The 24,858-nt window shown below is 39.2% G+C and overlaps 1 protein-coding gene across 5 annotated transcripts; it reads right to left on the minus strand.

Annotated features, from left to right (window-relative positions):
• Nucleotides 1-241: 241 nt before the first annotated feature.
• On the minus strand, nt 242-13,642 carry LOC119908416 (triadin-like). Of its 5 annotated transcripts, none has more exons than XM_038726072.1 (6): nt 13,173-13,642; nt 7,729-7,927; nt 4,809-4,850; nt 1,621-1,653; nt 1,258-1,419; nt 242-483 (listed from the first exon to the last, which is right to left on the minus strand). In XM_038726072.1, the coding sequence occupies exons 2-6, from the start codon at nt 7,913-7,915 to the stop codon at nt 461-463; spliced, it is 447 nt and encodes a 148-aa protein (XP_038582000.1). In that variant the 5' UTR covers nt 7,916-7,927; nt 13,173-13,642; the 3' UTR covers nt 242-460. The 5 variants fall into 5 exon arrangements, with proteins under 5 accessions (XP_038582000.1, XP_038582001.1, XP_038581998.1 ...); XM_038726073.1 differs by having other exon boundaries at nt 1,288-1,419; nt 1,606-1,653; XM_038726070.1 differs by having other exon boundaries at nt 1,606-1,653.
• Between the last annotated feature and the right edge of the window lie 11,216 nt (nt 13,643-24,858).

The raw sequence follows: 24,858 nt of genomic DNA on the forward strand, positions 1-24,858 counted from the left end.
TTTCGGGGTTCCATAGTAATGTAGGATGCAGCTTGTTTAAAGTATGCCAAATTTAGAGGAATGTTGTAATCTTGTATAATTACACTGTAATTACATAAGATACAAAAGATGGGTTCTTTTTTCACAAATAGGCTCACGCATATTTTACTTTTTTAGAGCAAATCCAGAAAACAGTGTGCAGATTGCAGATATGGAAAGACTATAACAGCGTTTTAATTATACTCAGAAAAGAAACCCAAGCCAGGAATTTGGCAGTTTTTATTCATCAAATTCCAGTTCCAAATTCCAACAAACAGACAGAAAGAAACACAAGTGCGATAACTGTACATCCTCTTCCTCCTTCTGTTTCTTTACATCTTCTCTTCCATTTCAGGCAGTCGCTCGTCTCTTTTTGCCTTTTCTTCCTCGCTCCAGCTCTTCATACTTGTCCATTCTTGTCCTCTCACCGCAATCCTGTTGTTCAGGGCTCCTCGGAGTGGAAAGCTGGACGACAAGAAGAGAAAATGAGGTGTTGCATCAGTCCCTGTTATTGCAGGTTTATATATTAGGGGAGGAAAAATGAAAATACTGATTGTATATCTCACAGAAAAATGACTCTTTACATGCAAATAAAAAACTGCACTTTCTTGACTGCTTAGCAAGCAATATTAGGCTGCCTGCACCAAAGGCATTATTTTTTCTTATTCTTCTGTCAGTCTGCTGTTGTTTTGGCCCAAATGAACTGCTCCTTACGTTCATGGTACAATGACTCTGACTAGCATATCCTTCTGCTACTCATCAGTCTGAATGAGAGTGTTGTTGAAGTACTGAGAGATACACAAGTTTTCACTACAGTTAATTCAGCATCTTTAATGGGCCATTGATTCTGATTATTGAATAAAGAAGATAAGATGTAAGTTTATTTTATGCCTAATGAATTTGCACTATTTAGCAGAGTAAAGGGCATCATGTTCATTATAACTCTCTTAGTCAGCGGGTGATTATGTTCTGACAACTCCGTCATTACTATTATCTGCACAGTCCGGATTATCATAGCGAGCATTTGAGCCAAACACATCTGATTTTGACACAGGATTTACATGCCGATTAACAGTCCTTCTATATTCAGAATATTAAAATATTTCACTCATGATCTGGCACCGGTAAATGCAGTGGCCTGAATAAGATGTCAGGCGGGGTGGCGTCTTATCCACGATATTAGTTATTAATCATCTCTGTCATTAAGTGGTAGATTAGTGTGAGGTGATGTTTTCTTACATGTGAGGGTGTCAGTTAGCTGGTGAATACCTTCCTCCTCATCATCAGGAGCTACCAAACTGGCTGCAAAAGTCCATACCATCTCCAACCAATCAGTGCTCTCCCGAGCCGCGACGTCGCCAGGGACCCCAGCAGGGCTTGATTTTATTGGACGAAAGCCACCTAAGTAGAATATAGAGTAAAGGACAAGAGCAATGGAATAGAACAGAACAAAATCTTGTAAAGCAGAGTAAAGTGGGATATTTATACGAGAAAAAAGTTTTAACATAAAATGAACATGAGAAGCTTCACAAAGGTAGTGTTATTCATTAGCATGTATATACTGTATATATATTTAGTTCTGCTTGCCTCTAGCCTTCACACCTCTCTTAGCGATGGCAGAAGGAGGAGGGAGACCTGAGGGGGCAGAGACAGCATGGTGTAAAGGGAGAAACATCTTCATCTTTCAGAACATGATAGGACTTATTTTTCACGATGCAGAGGACATGCTGAATGAGAACACGGCAAGAAACATGCAACAAAAAAAATCAGATATGGAGATTTTTTAACAAATTATTTAACAAACTGGCATCACAAGCATTCTGCCTGTTAATGGCTTATAACTACTTTATTAACTGTAATAAGGCTTAAAGCTACAACTTATAAACCTTTTATAAAGGGTGACTTATGAGGGGGTGGTATTACAATAACTGATACATCATTGTTGTATTGGGGGGGGGGGGTTGGATGACTTCTTCCACATGTCGCTTCTTAAAAGACTCGTGTTAGTGACCTCAGGTGTTGAATGCACACTGCAACAGAAAGGTAATGTCAGGGTTCAACTGCTAGCAAGTGAAAAAGTGATAAGTTGGTACTAAATGTTGCACAGAGGGCATTTCAAAGCAATGCAGCTTGTCAATTACACTAAAATAATAACAATTATTATTTTCATCTTTTTTGTACTTTGACCCTTCGGTGCTAATCACGACAGCTTTGTCCCAACGCCTGCTGTCTGTGCCTCTAAAGTGCTAAATGCATTGTTTTGATTTTCTCTGTGGATCTCTTTATTTTCCCCTCTTCCCCAGGTGGAAGAAGCTTTCTGCCTGTTTGTTGCCCACTGTGCAGGAGTCGTATAATGGATCCCCATAAACAACTGATTAATTCGCTGACATTTCTATGATTGGCACCCCAGACTCTCTGTTGTCCTTTTATTGCCTTTACTTATTCATTCAGTTTCTCTTCCACTTCACCTTTCTTCCCTCTGTGTTTCTTTCTTTCTCTGTCTTTCTAACTCATTCTGTTTTTCCTTTCTTCTCTCTCCTTTCTTTAAATTTATTTTCTGTCACAGTCTTGCTTTCATGTTCTCATCCTGCGTCTCTTTTCTTCTTCTGTCCACCTTTCTGCCTTTGTTTTTTAGTTTTGTGTAGTTTAGCAGACACATCAAAATGATAAACACAAAGAAAAGAGAATAAAAATACAATTTGTGCTGCAGAGATAAAAAATAAGAAACCCATGGGGCTCTGAAAAATCTCTCAAAAGAAAAGCGCATAAAGTAACAGGATAAGGAAAGCTAAATGATACAGAGCTTTGTTTCTTTTGTCTTTATTTTGAATCCTCCTTATTTGCATCCTCTCCCCTTCCTTCCTTTCTTTCCTTTTTACTGTCTTTCTTTCTTTATTTACAGGTGTGACACTGACGTTGCATTGGAGAGTGACATACTAATGTTTTTACAGTTTAACACCTGCATCAGTAACACTGTATGGTTATAAAATTACCATCTGTCTCAATCTAAACTGTTTTCCTTTTCAAAAATAATTACATATATTAGGAATTGCTTACTTTTCTGCCTCTGCCTCTCAGTCAGAGAAAGAAAGATAAAAAATTACTGACTAAACTGTTGGCAGTGCTGCTTCTTTGTGTCTCATCCACCTTCTCTCCTGCTCTGAAGTCTCTGCAATGTCTTTCTTCCTGCTATACTCTGCCTTTATCTCCTCTGAATTGCTGTTTCTTTCTATATACTATGTCTGTGCAAGTGCGTGTGTCTCCCCATTTCTATATATGTATGCTTTTATGATGCTACTTTGTCTGTCTACACACACTCACACAAAACTCAATCTCTGCTCTTTCACGACGGGAAGAATTGCATTTCTTCTTTATTGTCCAGAAATGTCTCCTTGTATTTCATTTACACACAGTGGCCTTTACTGAAATGTCATGGTCAGAGAAAAGGCTTGTGATTAAAAATGAAACCCAGCATTTTCGTTATTGTCCAACTTGCAAATATTTGCTTTAGAAAATGGAAGATAACTTCAAAACTTGCTTCTCGTGTGCATTTCCTCCTCAGCTCGGAACTATCCTTAGCCCTGGGAGGAATGTGTCTTTGACTTGGAGATAGCTTTTAGTGATAAGTCTGCATGAAATATGGGCGACAAATGAATCAGTCTCATTGAGGGACTCTGTACTCCAAGTTTTCTTGGATTATCATGTTAGCCACATCAACTTGAACATATTTTTCCAATGTCAGTAGTGACGAGAAAATAAATCAGCAAAATAGCACAAATGATTTGACACCCCAACAGGCTTTAGATTTACTGTTGTCATCAGACACAATAGTCATCTATAGATGTTTATTTTAAGCATTTGTGTCACACAGCTTCTTAGTCATTGAGGACTGTTAGCAAGTCCAGAGGAAACACAAGTGCAAATCCACACAAGTAACGCAAACACACTGAGATGTCATACACCTAAGGACAGGGATAGAGAGTACACAGACAGGGGACAAAGAAAAACTTAAATAAACATATAAAACACAACATATGCAGATGTTTCCACACAGGTATAAAAATTATGTGAATCACCTACTGTGACCTTCCCAATCACCAGATCTCAGCACTGGACTGTGCTTTCTCTGTTTCTCTTACTGAATACTGAATATAAGCGCATCCTGTATCAGTTCAATAAGGAACATGTCTTTTAGTTTCCAATTGCGGGACAATTTTGTATTTTAGGGGACATTTGGCATTACTAGATGGGGTTGAAGTAAATTTTAATAAATTTTATATCAAGTTCAAGCTTGTTAGCTTGGTAACTTATTGCAATGTACAGTCCTGAGAGGAATGTGGGAGTAAATGGCACAGTTCAGAGAAAATAGAAAGAAGGTGTGAACAGTCTGAACATTGCTGTAGGCAGTTTTCTTTAAGAAACATTTTCTACTGAAGTTATGAAATAGTAAAAGACGTCCACATTCTCAGAGGGGAATATATGGAAACCTCAGCAAATGTGTGACGTGACCCCCTTACGGCAGAAACTAGCTCTTAGAAACATTCAAGCACAGTGGCTTCACCCATATCAGAGGTGTCATGGGTCACTGCAGATGTTTAGCTTAGACAGCTGGTGGTAAACACCTGCTGGTAAACACCTGCTGGTAAAAAAAGATAATTTGAAATACTGGGCATGTACTAGAAGACAGGGCTCATGTATATCTTGATTTTCTCTGGTCTGTCACAGGCAACACTCTAGCAAGCAAGCAGTGCAGTCAAACTGTTAGCGGTTTTGTTGTGTTTTGTTTTTACCAGGAGATAAACACACGGGGTCTTCACAGTATGATGTGTACTCTTTGGATGGGATGGCAGGTGATTGACAGCATGAGGATGGAGAAGAGGTGGGGGTGGGGGCGAAGGAGGGGGGAGAGTGAGGAGAGGAGTTAAAGATGAGTGTGTGTTGGATGAGGCAAGACTATCCTTACAACGCAAGATAGTCTAAATACATGGTGATGTGTGGTAGTTGTGGGAGTGGTGAGGACCAGATATGCTATGATACCAGAAATGAGTAGAATTGATAGAAAGGTCATTATCATAGGAAAAAAACTGCAAACCTGTGACAAAATCAAAGTGACTGATTTTACTTTTGTGTGGTTGAAAGCTTGGAGGGCAGTTTGACCTTTATGTGTCAGGTCTATTTGGATCACTACATTGCATACTAATGCTTTACCATTACACTTATGTGACTGTAAGGTAATGCTTAATCTTACCCGTCCATTATTCCTGAATAATGTCCTAGTCACCAGCATCACCAGGTTTTTGGAAAACCAATATAATTTATTACTGAATGTAGGGAAAGTAGGAATGCTCTTGAAAGAAAAGCTTAATTTAAACCAAAATAAAGAATTCATTATTGAAAATGTTCTCCATACAGTATATTGACAAATTTCACATTTTTGTATGTTAAGCTGACATGCTAGTTATTAAGTGTACCAACTGAACACTAACTTTTACAAAATTATCACCAAATTACACAATTCTTTCCAGAAAATATTGTAATTTATTAGAAAATGACAATTACAGACCTGTAAAATAACGTATTACCAAACAAGGATAGTGAAAATACTTGGAGCTGAAGTGAAACTGCAACCTATGACACAAATTTTAATGATAATGTAATAAAAGCAACACAGATTCAATACAAGGGATTGGAAAATGTATTATTGTGCTAAAGCACAATTATATAATTATAAGTTCTGTAAGTCTCATTGTATAACTGAAAAAATGTTCATTTCCACATCAACATCAATATCCTATGTTTTAAATGCAATGAACAAGATTACCTTGAGAGTGTTAACATAGACACTAATCTATTGACCCTAATTTAACAGTAGCAGTATAAGCAAAGCGACTGCTGAAATGTACAGTATTATTCTAATTACAGTTCCTTAGTTTGGGAATTTAACATTATTCGGGGAATACATATATTCAGTTTGGTGCAGAGTCTGTGCATTAAATATGAAGCGACAGCCAGCAGCTGGTTAAAAACAGCTAGCCTGTCTCTGTGCAAATCCACCTACCGTACCAGCCCCTGTAAAGCTCACTACTTAACATGTTATATATTTGTTTAATTGGTTCTGAAAATGAATTGTGAAAAAGACGATGCATTGTTTTACCAGGGGTTATGTGCTCGACTAATTTGGCTTTTGTCTGGGACCATTTGCTGGGCAACCCGCAGACTCCAGGAAGTTACTGCTCACAGCCAATGTAAAATGGCAAATTGTCGTTTTTAAGCTTAGGTTTTTGTACAAAATAAATAACGAGAAATAACATGTCAATTAGAGCCCTTAGGCAAATTTAGGTATGTTCAGAAAGAGAAAGGCTAGCTGTTTCCCTCTGTTTTCAGTCTTCATGCTAAGCTAAGCTAACCAACTTCTGGCTGTATTGTAGCCGTACGTTTAACAGACAGATATGAGAGTGAATAAGTGCACAGTAATTCCCAAAAATGTCAAACTTTTGCTTTCCATTTAAGGTAATATAATAATAACAACTGGAGTATGATCACATAACCACAGCTGCATTGTTTTTTTCAGTGTTTTGATTGGCAGAGTGTGGCACGATTGCTCTTTCTTGATTTCTCCTGTTATGCTGCAATCAGACTTTTCTCATTACCTAAATTAATGGGTGTGCAGAGCCTTGCGAGCTTGATCATGGAGCCAGTGAATCACAGTCTTAAGCACAACTGAAAATGTTTGAAGGAGAGATCTTGACTGCTGCATTTAATTTCATCAATCAGTAACGTAGTTGCGATATCAGGGAAATTAATTTTCTGTTATCTCAAGACAATGAAGTAATTAAAGTGTGATCACAGAAAACGAAATTTGATCACGCAATACAGTTAAGTCATGAGCTAGAGATAACAGGATTAAGAATGTATGAGGAAGCAAAGCCTCTCTCAGTTTCCGTAGAGAAGGAACAGAAAGTGTATAGAATAAAAAACAACAACATTGAAGCCAGAGAAATTATTACTTTAAATAACTATATGTTTTAATTAGACTGGTTACGCCGTTTGAATGCGTTATGCTTGTCAACACCAGGAAGTGCCCTTTCAATCCATTCTACAAGTTATACGTTTAAGTGAAAATGAGACGGACATACCTCACTATGTACACAGCTGTATCGCTACACTGGTACATAAGCTGTCAACTGGCGGACTAATTAACGTTAGAGGCTAGGTGACCAAGTGAGTGTGAGAAAAATGCACTCCTGACAACAGTGTGTCATTTTCAATACGTCTGTCTGTCAAGTGAAGGGAAACACAGCACACCATGTGTTGCATTAAAGCAGCACAGATGTTGGGACATTCTGTTGTTACTAACGTGTTGAAAGGAAGAATGAGATGGTCTCTGTCCCCTAACTTGACACATGGACCTTGTTGAAAATGATGACCTTCATCAGAGCACATCCACTTTTGAAGTCTGCTTCAAAAATGTCTGAGAGGTTGTTGAAAATGCTTGGATGAAAGATGAATGTGTGAATGATTTGTGAAAAATGGGTGTCAATGAGTTGAAGGAAAGTGTATAACAAAAGGTATAACAAAACATTACAAGCACATTATAATTACATTGTAATCATTGTTGTGAGGTAAAGCTGATAAAGCTTTACTTAAAATATTTCAAGAAATAATCAACAAAAGAAATAAAAAGAAATAATCAACCATGACTCTTGTTACCTGCCAGAGTTTTATAGTCAAGCAGATCAAAGAGAACGATGGCGACTCCCGTCCATGTGATGACCAGAGCCACAACCAGCAGCCAGGCCATTGGTGAAGTAAAGGTCAAAATGACATCATCCAAAAATGTCCTCTGATTGGTCCGAGCTTGAGGGGCCACCACCCCACCGTTGGCTTGACTGCTCATTGGTGAAAGGAGCTGTGAGCAGAGAGAGAGAGAGAGAGAGAGAAGTTTGAAATAGGATGACATAATTATGAAAAGGATAGAATCTAAATGAAGAGGAGAGACATGAAGAGAACTATGGAAGAAGAGTGGAGGAGGCTCCACTTTTGGATGACTGAGGAAAGTTGTATACTTTTAAAATCGCAATACAAAATGCCAGTGAAAAAAAGCAACAATAGATGAAGCTGAAGCCACAACAAAAAAAGGATCTGCTAATGGAGTGATACAACATCACAAAATATCTTAGCCAACTTAGCTAAAAGCTAATTTAGGCAAGTTAGAGGAATATGAATAGAATATTTTTGTTTGTTTTTAGCATGTTTAAAGTGGCACATAAAGTGCTAGGCCTCACAAGAGACAGATTTTAAAGCGAATGCCAAAAACAGCTGCGACAGAGGCTGAAATATTCGTAACTTTCTGTCAAGCCCCAGAAGTCAGCCTTGGAAGAAAATCACTGAATCCCACATTCCCCAGAGTACAAACTGCAACGTCTTTTCATTAGACCCTCCGTGCCTGCACAATGCAGCTTCTTTGAATCTCCATGTTCCCAGTTAGGCTTTCTGTTATGAATTTCTAGTCTCTGAGCCCAAGCTGAGACAACCCCCGGGAGGATGGCATCATCAGCGTAATTTTCCCAAACTTGACAAACTCTCCTACACAGCCACAGAAGGCATTAAATGTCAAGCGTGACATTAGGCTATACAATTGTTTTTACAAGCTGGGTAGAACATTAACTTTTTGGAGTACCCCTTTAAACCTGCATTTACTGATGGTTTTGGGGGTCCCCTAACTCATGAGGACAATATCTGGCTCTTTAGCTGCTAAATGCTGCACTATGTTCAACAGCTAGTCGTTAACTGTTTCGGTTTGCTTTGTTTGGTATGCACAGGTCGCAGAAAGGGCGCTTTTTTCTGAAGACAGCTGCCAGCTGCATTTTAAAGCGACGCTTACGAGAGCAGTGGGAGCCATCCGAAACAGCTAAGTTGCTGGCCGGAAAACCAAAACGAAGAGTTGAAAGATACATTCAAAAGTTATGTAGAGCTGAAGGGAACTGCAAGGTCGGTGGTTTGGGTTTGTCACCAGGAGCCATTGAGCTATTACAGCAATGTCAGCTACCAAAATACAGATTATTGCAGCTTTAAAGTGTGGGGAGAATATGTGAGAGTGTGTACTCTTGAAATCAGCTTTCCACAATATTCCCTTTAAACTTCAACATCATCTTGTCCCTGTTGTCCAAGAGATAATATAGAAATATATTATATTTAAATAAAGATCTTTAGAATTGCTGACTGCACCATTCAAATAGTCGTAATCTCTAAATATCAATAGGAATTAGCGGGCAGCGCAATTAACATCTGGTTTGGAATTGTGTGGAGCAACAAATTGCCTGGCTTTGGAGGTATATTTATGTATGAGGACACAAGCAAACCTGTGACAAAAATTCTAAGTAAACTACAGAAACCTTGGAGTATTATGGGGTGAAGAATCCGCTTTGCCTTAAGCCTTTTGGTATCAAAACCAACACAGGGTTACAGCCCATGATGTTGTTGGTGCTATAAACATATGGCATGATATCTCCCACCATGAATTCACCACTGAGCCCAATTTTAATCTGTCCTTAATGTGAGTTCATGTTACCAGTTCTTTTGATTAATGCACACAGCAGCTGTTTATTCACACAGATGTCAGCGAAGCATTCAAGTATGTTCTGTTTTCCTTTGTGCGAGGATGAGAATGACAGATATGAGGAGGGGAAAGAGTGGGAGAGAGCAACGAGAGATGGAGAGAGAGACAGACAGACAGAGATCGCCTGAGGTGGTGAGGAGATTAAATTCCATCTCACTTTGAAAAATCCGCTCTACAAGACAAATTACTTCTCTAAAGAAAGTTTTCATCATTGTGTGGCAGCGGGGCCGCGTGCCATAACATGATTACGCGCCCGCGTTAGGTTGTTTGTGTTCATTATGTGGCGTGCTGCGATGAACGCCTGAGATGATTTATTTTTCCCCTCTGTTTCTCTGCCTGCCTCTCACACAGCTTATCTGCAAATGTAAAGTGATAGTTACACTGTGGTGGAGATGTGAATTAAAATAGGACTGACTCATTTGGAAGAACTACGCCCTTCTCAAGGTTATTAATGAGGCCCTGAAGGATGCTGCGCTGGTCCGGCATTTAACACCATTCATTATGACAGTCTCGTTGACACACTTAGGTGGCGGTTTGTACTCCAGTGGTTCTCATCATCACTGTCAATTAGTAGAAGCTTAGTGTACAGATCCCCTGTCTCCTCAATATATCATATATGTACCTCAAGGTAAAATTTTCTCTCTATATATACTTCTACTTGTGAGTTAAATCCAATCACTTGAGTGAAATGGCCTTTTATAGCCTATTATGTAGCATGTGCACTCCAACCCATCATATCTATCTATCTATCTGTCTATTGTACAATGTATATATGTCCAGGATGATTGTATAATTTGAAAAATTGAAATGTTTTGAATCAGTAGCAAGTCTCGGGCTGACCTTTCTGTTGCTGCAGTCAGATAGCAAACTACAAAATCAATTAAACGTAATTCTGCCCACGCACACTCAAATGTGCGTTTCTGTGTGCGTCCGATTCGAGAAAGCCAAACATTGATCTGGTGAACAGTAGCTGGCGTTTGTGCCATTTCAGAAGTAGAGCTGAGAGTGCTTGTGTGTGGACCTGTGCGTGTGTGTGAGAGATATAAAAGCTGACCATTGATCTAGTGAAGCCCTGACAACGGCTGGTCAGGCCAACATATTGATCCACAGCAGGTAAAACAGTCACAATATTACAACGACACAATGTTGGAGCAAAGGCTAAATATCCTACAGCAGATACAGGTATCTACTTCACCGTTCTTCTACAGTATAGTTCTCTTATCTAGCCCATCTTTTAGTTTCTGTCAAAGTGTGAGCCCCAGTCTAAAAACATTTTTCCTTTATGTTACGTATGTGTCTGTCCAGCCTGGTATCACCAAATGGTGTATGAATAACAAGCCAATGTCTTGGGTCATTTCACACCACATAGTCTGTACTGACTTATATTGTGCAGAGACGGCGTGTCATTTTCCGCACAAATGTCATAGAGAAAGAAATTCATATATAAAGAATATATAATATAAGCCCACCTAGGGACGAGGTCGGGTCCTGAACTGACCCTAACCCACGAGAGCAGTGTTCATGGCTGGTGTGAAACCAAAAGTCAGTGTTCAAGATTCAAGATCTTGACTTATGCAATGTATTTACAGTTTTTCTCAGACGCTTTGGTACATTTCTCAAATCATCCTTAACATTTGCAAAACAGTATGTGCATTTCTCAATACATATTGTCCAAACAGCAACACGCAAAAGCCTGTAACTTACATCACTTAACATAACTTAACTGATTTGCTTTAACTAACATACTTATTTTAACCCGAACCACGATCTTTTCCTAAATCTAACATAGTAGTTTTGGTGCCAAAACCTGAGCAAACTGCGACCATTTCACAGTGACTGTTTATTATTGATACCATTAGGTCACTTGACTATGACGATGAAGGTCACATCACTATTGTTACCATGATGACGAAGGTCACCTTACTTTGTCCTTTCATGCACATTCAAAACTCATGAAATGTGCCTTCTGTAACGCGAAAAGCTTTATGCATAGACATGAATGTCCGGCATGCTATTTGATATCACGTTGGTCTGTCCTCTTCTCAAAACCAGATGACCCAGCCCACCTGTTGTTACCACCAAATGCTGAGCTGATTTTTACACCCACACACACACAAAGAAGCACACCAACTGCTGCTGCCGCCTCCACACCAAAGGAATGAACAACAATGTGCGTGCAGGCGACTATCACTATTTGAGGGCAAATGAAAGGCGACATAGGTGTTGAGTCACTTGTTGCAAACTTTATGACAAACTGCTTATGAAGTAATCTTTGGGGGGATTAGCCTATCAGTGCCACAGGTTGAGTGTCACGAGTTGACATATTCCACTTCTATTGTGCTACATTTCAGCAGAACATATTGCACTTTTTACTCCTCGACATTTATATGACAGCTGACGAGTTACCGTAAGTAAGCTCATAAAATACAACACATTGATATAGATTAAACCAGTGATTCCCAACTTAACAACAAAGGAGTCGTGTCTAGTTGGGGCACCTTGTCATGTTTCAAATGTCTAGAAGTTGTGAATCATAGAGTGATGTCCTGTATAAATGTTTCAGATCACTGAAATATCTGACCCAAAGAGGTAAAATGATCTGATGCTACGTTTGTAATAAGAATAAGCTGATAAAATAATTCCTTTCTCAAAACCTCATTATATTTTAAATGTAGCTTATGTGCACGGATAATGAAAGCAGTGATTTACATGTCAATCATTCCTCTTGGTTACATTTTAGCAATTACATGAAGAGGGAAGGGGGTATAAGGTTATTGAGCATTTCAACATACAAAGCAAATATTTTCTAGCGCAGTTGTTCTGAAGGGATCTCCCTTGACACATCTGGGAGATCCCAGATGTGTAAAGGAAAAGACAGAAAATATATCGTCTTTGTTTCTCATGAAATACTGAATACTTTCAACCCTCACTTGAAACAAATACTCTTTTGTTAAGCCACTCAGATGAGGCCCTAATCAGCATTAAGGGGGCACAAGTACTGTACGTGTAGCTTCATTTTAAGGGGTCACAAGCCAAACAGGTTTGGAACTACTGGTTTAACAGGTGCGTAGGAGAATCAAGAGTGAATTGTGAGTTCCAGACTCAAGGATCTGGAAAAATGTTGTAGTCATATATTTGATGTAACAAGCCACAGTGTGGTATTTAGCCATTATTATCTTTTAAATCCAAAATGGAAAGATAATTTAATGTATGTAAAGTAATTTATACAGCACACTTCAAACCCCATTGGAGGAAATGACATATTAATAGCTCACACTGTAGTTTACGTGGACTATAGATTACAACACGCATGGTCATTATTTTTGCTTATTCGACCATAACATCAAAATTCCCTAAACATCATTTAAGTGTCAGCTCTCCACCTTATAAAGTTTGTCAGCATATCATTAGTAGCAGCTAACCTTTAGTAGAAGAATAACTGCGTGGACTGTGCATGGACCTCCAGCATTCAGTAACGTCAGTATCAGATCATTATTATAAAGTTCAGCCAGAGTGAAATGGATTTTCACAGTACCTTGGACTTTGATTTTGCTGGATGTTCAGTGATAACCTTCAGTCCTTTAAAGGCTCGGGAAAATGTACTGTTACCATAGAAACACGCATGTAACTCCTTCGTTAAATCCTCTTTGGCCCCAGTTGATTGTGAGAAAAAGACGATGGAGGCAACACTCAAATCCAGCAGCAAAAAGCGCCCAGCAATTGTGTTAAGCTGGATCACTGCAGGTCTAAAAATACCCCAAGACCTTCCCCACAGGAGAAAATGGAAGGAAATCCAGTGAACTATTCTTTGTTGTTTTTTTGTTTTTTTTGTATTGGTCCTGTTAATTTCGAAGTGCCTCTTTTAGGTTTCCATTTGTGTCCAAGAAATTCTTGAGTTAAAGTTTCTGAGATTGAGTTTCTAGCTGGTTAAATGCTGGAAGAGAGTGAGACGAACGAGAAGCAAAAGGGAAGGGGTTGACCTACTGAGAGTCACCCTGCCCCCCTCTGAGGGTCCAAAATAGAGAGATAGCGGAGGTGGAGGGAGGGAGAGATGGAAGGGGAGATTTCAGAGGGATGGGAGGAGTGAAGAGAGAGAGAGGAGAGGGAGAAAACAGGATGCATAGGAGCAGAAGATCAAGGGATGGAGAAGTGAACGAAAGAGGAGGAATGAAGCGAAGAGATGAAGGACTGAAAGTCCTCCTGTGGTATGTGTCTCGGAAACACGGAGCTTATTAATCAAGTTATAATGATGGAGGCAGCCAGAGGCAGCTAACACCTGATGTTACACCTGTGTTTTCGCTTCTGCACTATACTGACCTGTTCACTGCAAAATACCAAGGCAATTCCCCTACACCTGTAAAGTGAATGAAGTACTACTATCACTGATTTTGTTATTGTCTGTTTTAATATGATTTCACAGTATTCAGTGATTGATGGGTCCACAGCACCAGTAAGTAGTTTTAACACAACAGGAGATGGATTCACTGCCAACCCTTGACAACAACTTAAAAAATAAAGGGCTTTAAACTTCCAAATCTCCTTACCACTCTTGCACTTCCTCCAGGGGAAACATGTTTCCTCCTGAGCGCCCCACCTTGTAAAATAGAGGTCAAACGGAAGAGTAAATAAGTGAATAAATATCTAGCTGAGCCCCATGTGAGTTCTTAAGCCCCATCAGAACCTGTTTTTGAGTCCCAGTTTAAACGAGGGTGTGTGTGTCTGTGCGAGAGAGCAGTGGGAAGGAGTAACCTGACCCCCAGTCTTGCCCTGGGAGCCTGCACTGCAGAGGCTATAATTAGAGATACAGAGAGCAGCTGGTGTTAACATTGGACTGGGCTGCTTTATATGTAGGGCGCACAGAGGGCTGGGGGGGGGGGACACAACACATACACACAAAATTCATGTCCTATCTTAAGACCATACGAGAGAAAACGCTAGGGACTGTATGAAAATGATTGGGGTGGGGAGGGGGTTGACCATTTTACTTTTTAAAAAAGCAACACCCTCCCCAACATTGTTAATTTTAACTTTGGGCCTTTCCCTTGACTTACGAAATAATACCCCCATATCTCTAAATAACATTACACCACTGAATTGGTTCAAGTCATTTCACCATCAATAACTCAAAGAGGCAAAGGATGAAGAATATAAGATGTGTACCCTAATTTAAGTCTTAATATGTTAATAAAATAATATAATTTGGTAACGTGTGATGCTCTAAAGCAGCGTGTTGCAGCTCAGTTTTATGTTTAATGTAAACGAGATCCTTTTCAGTTTTTAACTACATGTTTTTCATGCCATGGCATATTTTCTCATTCTCACTACCTACCTCGAAGAAACCTTTTAGCTAGTTAAATCATAAAACTTCCCAGTCATTACACAAAATCAACATAAAACAACACAACAATTCACATTCCAAAACAGTATATATATCAGCCCTGTAGAAAGACAAACTAACAAAGACAGACAGCCACACAGTTTCCAGTTGCTCTAATGTAAATTCAGCCTCAAATCAGGTACTGATTACATGGCTCCATTTCAGCTCAGCTCTCATAAATGTTTACTGTTGGCCTCATTGTAATTTTTAGTCTTAGTTTTTAGTTATTTATCTGTCATTTCCTTTATTTTTTGTCTGATAACTGCTGCATGCACACACACAAATGCACACACCCATGAGAGATGTTCTGATGAAACCAACCATCCAAAGTAATTCTGATGAAACTAACAGCAATCAACAAGAACAACGCTCACGTCTGCATTACAGTTCACTGCGTGCTGCGTGAGTGTGTTTGTTTGACAGAGGGATACATTGATACATTCCTTCCAGCTGTAACTCAAGATATTGAAGAGACAACACAAAGAAAAATCACACTCCAAACTGAGCAATATTTTTTGGCTCTTTTCTTTCTCAGGGACAAAGCGTGCTATCACCTCCAGCACCACTTCTCATGTAGACCCAAACCCCTAAGGTTCTGCATTATGTGTCTGCAACTTCCTACTTCCTTCATGCCTTTCAGCATGGTTGAGCTTTAAGTTTCTAGTGTTACACAGGCCCTTGTACATATCTCTCACTACCAGTACAGTATGACCTCAAGTCATACCTTTAACACTCCAATTACTGTCGTATCCAATGGAAAGAGAGTCCACTAAAAGCTCTTTTGTTAGTAAGTTAGTCAGAGAATCAAATTTAAAATACAGCTACTGACTTAAGCCTGTGGCCTCTTACTATGCAGGGTCTACACAAGGTACAGAGAAACTACATTTATGCAACTGTCAATGTTCAAATTGAAATTTAAAACTTCCTGTTTCACTGCAGTTAATAATTGAACTTTTGTTCCCGCTTCATTTACGTTTTATCTCTTTTTATTTAATCTTTCTTATCCTGTTTTTGCAATTTGTAAAGTACTTTGATGTGCCACTGATGCAAAGAAAGACATTATATCCATCAATGCAAAATTGAAATGGGCTATATAAATAAATAACTTTGCCGATCGAATAAGAATGAAGCTGGTGTTTTTCTATATTTTTCTTATTGTCCACAAATCCACATAGAGGCCAGTAGTAGTCACATATAGTTTCATTTAACATGTAACAGGAGTTCATGGTTTGGTTGATTTGTTATGGACTACTGTCAGCTGTGGATTAATACACATTTAGTGCTCTAGTATAAATGTATGGCAGCAGGATGGTGTCTGTGTAAATTGCTCAAAATAAACAGTGCCCATGTTTGTTAAAATTACATGTGGACATGTCACCCAGTGAAACAGTGGGAATCATTGATCTGTTTATAAATGTTTTTGGAAAACAATGTAGGAATAAGACATATCAGCGTTTGGCTACACATACTTATTAGTCGGATCAAATGCGGTTGGTTTTTGCTCTTTTAACAGACTTTATTGGCGAAATATCCTATCCTGTAATCATTTATTAAAACTGACTAAAAGCAAATTTTCAACCAAATGATACTTCTCATCATTATTATCTATTTAGATTTTCCAATTTATACAAATCTCTCAATATTTGGTTTGCCTTTTGTAGGTCATTATAAAGGCTCATATTTTCACCTGTTTTAGGAAGAAAATCACATATGAAATAATGACATTAATAATAAAGCAATTGAATTGCCTACTTAGGCTTACTTCAAGGCTTCAGACACCCATGGTCCACCAACACACGTTTACATCTGTCTGACCTTCTGTCTGACCTTCCTATTGTTTTTCTTGTACCTGAAAATGCAAGAAGACAGAAGAGGCAATAAGTGTAATAAGTGCATGTTTACAGCCATCTATTTCACAGTGACACGAGAACAAGGGAATAAATTTGGTATAGCTATCATTTTTTATCTGTTGGAATTGATCAAAAATATGTGATATCCTACAGGTAAGCTCCACGATGAGGCGTCATCGTCTCCAGTATGATCCCCTCCCTTCGGAATCTGGGCCGCAGGGCAGTATTCCAACATGATAACAACCCCAAACACACCTCCAAGACGACCACTGCCTTGCTAAAGAAGCTGAGGGTAAAGCTGATGGTCTGTAACATCCTCCAGCTCTGTGATGTCGTCATGGAGGAGTGGAAGAGGACTCCAGTGGCAACCAGTGAAGCTCTGGTGAACTCCATGCCCAAGAGGGTTAAGGCAGTGCTGGAAAATAATGGTGGCCACATAAAATATTGATGCTTTGGGCCCAATTTGGACATTTTACTTAGGGGTGTACTCACTTTTGTTGCCAGTGGTTTAGACATTAATGGCTGTGTGATGAGTTATTTTGAGGGGACAGTAAATTTACACTGTTATACAAGCTGTACACTCACTACTTTACATTGTAGCAAGGTGTCATTTCTGCAGTGTTGTCTCATGAAAATATATAATCAAATATTTACACACATGTGAGGGGTGTGCTCACTTTTGTGAGATACTGTAAATCTGGAAGGCGGCCAGAAACACAACTCTAAATGAAAACTAATGTTGCTCCGTGCTTGCTGGATGTGTAAATAAGCAACTGTAAGTGGTAGTACGTCAGTTTTGTGTTCATAGCTCATTTCTACTGCCCAACAAGTGGCTAGAAAATCAGTTGTTGCATTTTAAGGACATTTTCAACAAAAGTCATCTCACATATACTTTAATAATATTTGAGTGTCTTTTAGCCAGTATACTGAGAATCTCCACACTGACGCAAAACCCTTTTAACACAAAATGTGTGTGACAACCTGTCATTGTACTGTATCGACGTAGGCTGTAAAAGACTAAAAGTATGTAATTGCTGCATGACTTTCAACTGTAAATGTATTTTGGGTCCACAGGCTGTCTCTGTGTGGTCTGTTAGTAATGCTGCCGCAGGGCTACAGCTACCTGTTTCGGGACTTGCTGACACCTGCAGGCCTTTTCACCAGCACAGGACAGCGAGGACATTGAGTCTGTGAACAGAAGTGAAGAACAGTCATACATCAACCATACATCTCTGCATCTCCATAACACTCTTCTTCATTACTTACTCACTCTTTCACCTACCCACATGTTTCCCTGTTTTCATTCTCTCTACTCTCACCTTCCCTTCCTCCCTTCACAATTCTCTCTGCCTTTCTAACTTGGTGTCCTCCTTTCACCCTCACCTATTGGTCATCTCTATCTCTCTCTGCCTTGTCCTTGCTCTCCTTTTCATCTGTCCTCCTTTCCTTTCCTTTCAACCTGTTCTAGTTACACTACTCCCCTCCCCGCTCCATACCATCCATACCTGAAAAGTCTTCCTTCATTTCCATCTGCCTCTCTCTTTTCACCTCCTGCACTTATCTATCTCAATCTATCTATCTACCTCACGCTTCCCCATGCCATCTTTGTTCCTCTCTCTTCCCGAACACACACACACACACACACACACACACACACACACACACACACACACACACACTCAATGCTTCTTATTAAATTAGTAATAATGTCACCATGCTCCCTCCCAGGAGGCCAGTGTTATTGACTTCATTATGCAAATGTAAATCAGCCCAAAGCTATACTACTGATGGGATAAGACGTACACACATACACACACACACACACACACACACACACACACACACACACACACACACACACACACACACACACACACACACACACACACACTGTTTGTTGGCCGAGCATGCTGGCCAGGAAAAATTTCTTGCTGTTTCAGATAATTATGTCAACCAGTGGAGCTGATGTGTGTATTAGCATGAAATCTGCTAAATCCAACAGGCCAGGGGCTTATTATATCTGTCTTGGAGTGACAGTGCATTAGTGCAGAATAGAAAAGAATAGAAAAGAATAGAACATGAATGCCCACAATGCAAAATATGTAACTGAATGTTTCACATTTTTACCACCTCAGATACCTTTGGAAAACTAAAATGTAAAATTATAGTTGGTTTTTGAAGACTTTCTCTACCTCAGTGACCAGTAATCTAAGGATTGGTGGTTTGATCTCCGCCTCCACTTGTCCACATGTCAGAGTTTCACCCCGTATGTGTGCTTGGTTAGGAAAAATTAAGTATTTGAACAAAAACCATCTGCCAGGTGAATGTCATATTTCATTTAACAGATTCATTTTATTATACTAAACAGTGAAGAATGTATTCACTCACAGATCTTTTGAGATTTCTGGCCACCCAAATCTAAAAGGCCTATTCCACATTGTTTAGGCTCTTCACTTTTTTTTTAATGGCACCTTTAACAAACATTTTTGGCTGCGAATAACTCTTCACAGCAAACAGACTGATGGGAATGCAGGGTAGGTGCATATACCCAACAAGTACCTGAATGGCCTGAGTGTGCTTCTGGAGTAATGTTGGCTTTGTGGCTTGGCCGGAAAGCGAAATTCCTCTCATCTTAACTCTGATCTGCCAGGCGTGCGGTTCTTTCCGTCGTACTGGCACACACTAGTCGCTGTCGCCAAACCATGCTGTGACTTGATACAAGTTCACAGACCTGGAAACATACTGGAGGGTACATAGTAAACACACATGCACACACACTTTCAAAAACAGTATTGGCAGAAGCAGGCTCGACAGATGGAAAGACAGCAGAGAGCAGGGAGGAAGTGGAAATTAAAATCACAGTGTCAGAAAGGACAATTAGAGCTCACGGATTAATATTACATGTACATTGGCTGACTAAATATTAACTAGAGGAAATCATTTTGAGGTAATTTATCATTTTAAAAATATAATGTATTTTTGCTATATTTAAGCCAGTTGGTCATGTTGGTCCAGACAACAACTAAAGGTTATACAGACATTCTTTGGTGATCGCTTGACTTTTCATCTAGTGCCATCGTAAATTCAAATGATCTCTTCAAGTACTTTGGAATCACCCTTGATAATAAACTCAAGTTTGATCATCACACTACCAACATCCACAAACGCTGCCAACAGAGGCTCTCCGCCATCCAGAAACTCAGCGGGCACTCTCAGTCACACCCCACCTTCTGCTCCTTCTGTACAGGAGCAGCAAGAACTTTGTCTTCATCTACTGTTCCATATGCACCACGCTCACTGTCACCAACCTGAACAAACTTTTAAAAATCACACTCAATGCCTCTAAAATGATCCGACTCCCTGCTCCCAACCTCCCATCCCTCATCGACACTGCCGTTACGCACAGAGCACTTATCATAGCACATGACTGCAGCTATTCCTTAAACTCATGCTTCACTTTACTCCCATCAGCACAGACCTCGAATTTGTAAAAAAATGCACGCTACAGAAAGAGCTTTGCCTTCTGCCATCACTGCCCTTGACAAACTATAGCAATTACATTCAAATTGACCCATGTTGTAGAGATATTTCAATAGATCGATCTAGCTACTACATTGATTGACATAAAAGCTTATACTTTAGTCTTTCCTGTATGGCTGAGAGCAGTAACTAGACAAGCTGAAGCTGAGGAAAAACATGGTTTATGGTTTTCAGGCTGACTGGACCAGTCTATTTTGGACTGATTTTTAGAAAGAAAATAATTTACATAGACGATGTAAGATGAAATGATGACAGATGCAAATGCAACTAAAATCTGCACTCTGCCTTTTTGTAAACTTTAAAACAATATTCAAATAATAATATAATTCATTTATTTAAAATTTACTACATTTAATGATTTAAATGTAGCTTAACCTCACTGCAAAGCTAACAGCAGCTACCGCTAATCTGCTATGCTAGGCTAGTTAGCCTACCTTTTAGCATTCACAGGTTTAGCTTTTTTTATATGTTACCAGATTTAGCTGCTACCTTATTTAAGTGAGATAACAAAATAAATTACCAAGATATTAGTTTATCAAAATTGTCTTATTTTAATTAGGAAACTGCTGGGAGGGGGATTCACTAGCTAGCTTGAACTAAATTTGTCACTCTTGCTTTGACTGTTTTGTTTTAAGCCAATTTTATTGTAAAAATCACATTTCTAAATCTACATGTTAAAGCAAATACAGTAACAAGTGAGTTTGCTCAACTTTTTATTTTGGCCATCAGCACCTCAAAATTTCCCTCTTTCCCTCTCTAGTTTATGACCAACTACATGCAAAACTAAGTGACCTAGTGTTGTCAGCAAGTGTTAACAACACGCAAAACTTAGATGACAAACATGGTAAACATTATACTGACTAAACATCAATATGTTAGCATTGTCATTGTGAGCTGGTTAGCATGCTGGGAATATGCTTACTCAGGCTGTAGTCTATTAGTCTTGTTCAGACAGTGTTATAAAATGATTTTTTGTCAAAGACAGGAAAGTAAAAGATAGGTCACAGGTTAAATAAAGAAAAAGAAAGCTGAGAAAAGTCACAATGACATTAATAACAAAGCTGATTAAAAACATAGCCAAGGATCAAAAACTGAAGCCACCACAGGAGAATGAAGTAAAGGACCTGACTGTATAGTTTAAAGAACCCATTTACTGACTGACTCACTGACCTGGTGCCAGACCAATCTGTCAGTCCAATACATCAGATTCAGTCTTGGTATTGTTGGAAGGAGCTCTTAGCCTGACAGGCACACATCCTTACATCTATTTCCAGATTCTCTTTCAGTCCATCTACAGCAACAGAAAGAAGGTAAACATGGAGTTGAAATTTTCAACCACCTCGTCTATACACAACAGTTAACTTGACGGCTCAGAATTCGACAGTACAACCAGGTAAATTTTAACGTTTTGGTGTTACTCATTCATTGATGGATTGTGTTAGAGACAGACAAACTAAATCTCCGCATTCCTATTTGCCTGTCTATCTGGCTGACTGATTTAGTGACTCACTGATAAATGATATAAAAACAGCTATAAAACACAGTTATTCTGGGAGATGATGCTTTTGCTTCTTGACTGTCTGGTCAGAAGGCATTAGAAATGAGGACCTGCGCACCAGACACCTCATGCATTTTTAACCAATCAATATCCTCTTTTCTCTTTTCAGTTTTCTCTGCCTCGCTCTGTTCTTTGCTTCCCATTCTTGCTTGCTTCCTCTCTGCTGTACTGCTATTGTTTTGTTCCCTCTTTCTGTGTTGCCTTTTCTCCTTGAACTGCTGCAAAGTTTATTAATTTGTCTAATCGCTCTCATCTTACTCTGTCTGTGCTCTCTGTCCATGTCTAGCCACAATATCTTTCTCATCTCAGTCTGTTGTCCTTCCTCTGCTCTTCCTCTCTCTGTTGCCCTTTGTTTTTCTTTGCTCCAGTCACTACGCTCTCTGTGTCTTCATTCTCCCTGTCTTGTCTCCTTCATTAGATCACTAAATACTAGGGTTGTGAATGCCCTGCCCCATCTGACTAACTTTCGAAATGTCCCAGTTTACATCGTCTTAATTAGAATAAGATCACAGTTTTTCTGAGCATCACAGCACAGATCCGAGAGTGAGCGAGTAGACATGTAGACATGCAGGCACTCACGTACCTGCCATTTCAAAGAGATTAATACAAAAATATTAAAGGGTTGGTTCACCAAATTACAAAAAATGACAATAAATTTTCTCACTTTCCTCTACTCATATCCTAGCCATGCAGATAGTTGGGGTTATATTTGCATGTTAAAATGTGAGAAAGCTTTTAATTGTAAATAATAAATGATTGTTGTAGGGATGTTTTCTGAACCACAAAGGTGATGGCTGCACAACAGCAGTAAAGAAGAAAAGATCACCCAGAATGTGAACTAATTGGCGCTATTATTGATAGAATCGATACTTTGTGGATACAATTCCTGTGCCAAATTCTAGTTAACTTTTACAGAGGAGCAATAGAAAGCATACTGACTGGAAACATCTCAAACTGGCATGAGATGGGCACATGTCAGGACAGGACTGCTCTGCAGCGGGTAATAAAAACCGCTTAGAAGGTCATTGGTCCCATCTCCCAAGCATCAGTGACATCGGTGAGGTGAGGTGCCAACCCAGACCCCAAAGGATATTAAAGGACACACCCAGCCACAGCCTGTTCACCCTGTTGCTGTCTGGCATGAGATACAGATGTATTTGCTGTTGTACTAGACTCCAGAGCAGTTTCTTCCCCCAGGCTGTGAGACTCCTTAATTCATCTTCAGCACTGCACCATGTAAAATAGTTATATTTTTATGGCTTGTTATTTATCCACTCATCTACTGTATATAATGTTTGTATATACCAAAACTTAATCTTGTTATATAACGTGTTGTAAAATGATAGATAAATTGACCTTGCACCTTGATCTGTACCATCCCTGTGATCCACACACCACACTGTGAACCATTGGAAATACTAGCAAAGAAAATGTCTCTTTGAAAACAGTTCTTAAGATTATGATTATGAAGTGGGTATACTCATTCTGAAATTCCATTAACCTCCTTTTTGTTTGTTTTTTGTGGTGCAAGCAGAAATTACAAATACTAATACCTGAAAACCCTGAAAAGGGAAGTAGAAATCTCAGAGATGTTTCTCAAAATCACACCAAACAGCTACCTGCTTGCAGTGAGTGGGAAAATTTTTTCTGTAATTCGGGTGAATGTACCCTTTGAAACATTTGTACTTGTTTAAACACATTGAACACAGTATGCATATTGCATACAGCACAAACGCACTACTGAGTGCACACACAAAAACATAAACCTTCATAAAGCTTGGACACACAAACACTTTCAGTCAGCCTATTAAGGGCATTCTTATTTTCTCAGAGGGAGAAACTCCTGAAAGGTAAAATTACCCTGTGATTTATTGAACTCAAAGCCATGTCCATTTGGGGGTAATTTAATTGTTACTACTGTATGTAGCTATTTACAGGGCAAGTCTTTGTCTAACAATCAGAGAAGCAGGAGGTATGATAGTGTTCTTAGAGGTATTTCTGTTTTGTTTTTTAAAGTGGAGATAGAGTAGTTAACAGATGTGGATGCAAGGGGGAATATTTTCTGTTATTAGAAATAAAATGCAGAAGCTACAGAATAAAGTGTATTGAACAGAAATTCACCCCAAGCTGGATTCCATAATGGGACTTAAGGCTTGTTGTGATTTACATCATACATTTAGTGACTCTGCTCTTGATAAAAATGACAAACCCAGTGAATTGTATTGAGCTCCTGTGAGCTACTGCTGCAATATCCAGGTCTAATAGCACTCACAGTTCTGCCTCCAGGCACACACACACGACTGCGTACATGCACTCACGTGAGCCCTCGCGCACACACACACATGCACAGACAGGGTTGAGGCCAGCCTATTAAGAAGAAAAAAATGCCTCCTCAGACAAGGAGCACAAATAAAACTGAATTAGTGAGTGATTCATGGCATAAATGTCTATATCCACACTGCAGAGAACAACACACACAGCCACACACTGCAGCTGCCTTTGTTTCTGCATGGTAACCTGTAGAAGCATTCTACTTACCTTTGTATGCTTGCTGAGGACCCACATTTATGTGGTAAGAGGATTAAAATTAGTTTTTTAAGGATACTCCTGCAGTAGTTGTGTTAAAGTGCTTTTGATTGTGTTGTGTGTTCTGTTGTATTTTCATGTCCTTGCTTTCCTTGAACAAGGTAAACTGAATAAAATGTCGAGGGCTATTATTTGAGTGGACTAAATTCTTAGAAATAAATAACTTGATTCCTCCTGAAGGGAAAAAGGAAAATGGACTGTCTCTCAGTAAATACTTATAGTATAAGCATAGTTGGTGGTAATATGCTTACTGTAATCACGCTATGCTAAAATAATTGTAGGGGTAAAGCTACCTTGGCTGTTGGATCAT

The sequence above is a fragment of the Micropterus salmoides genome, unplaced genomic scaffold (genome assembly GCF_014851395.1).
Source record: "Micropterus salmoides isolate LMB-PRFRI ecotype aquatic unplaced genomic scaffold, ASM1485139v1 Ms_hic_scaffold_18, whole genome shotgun sequence".
NCBI classification, from domain to species: domain Eukaryota; kingdom Metazoa; phylum Chordata; class Actinopteri; order Centrarchiformes; family Centrarchidae; genus Micropterus; species Micropterus salmoides.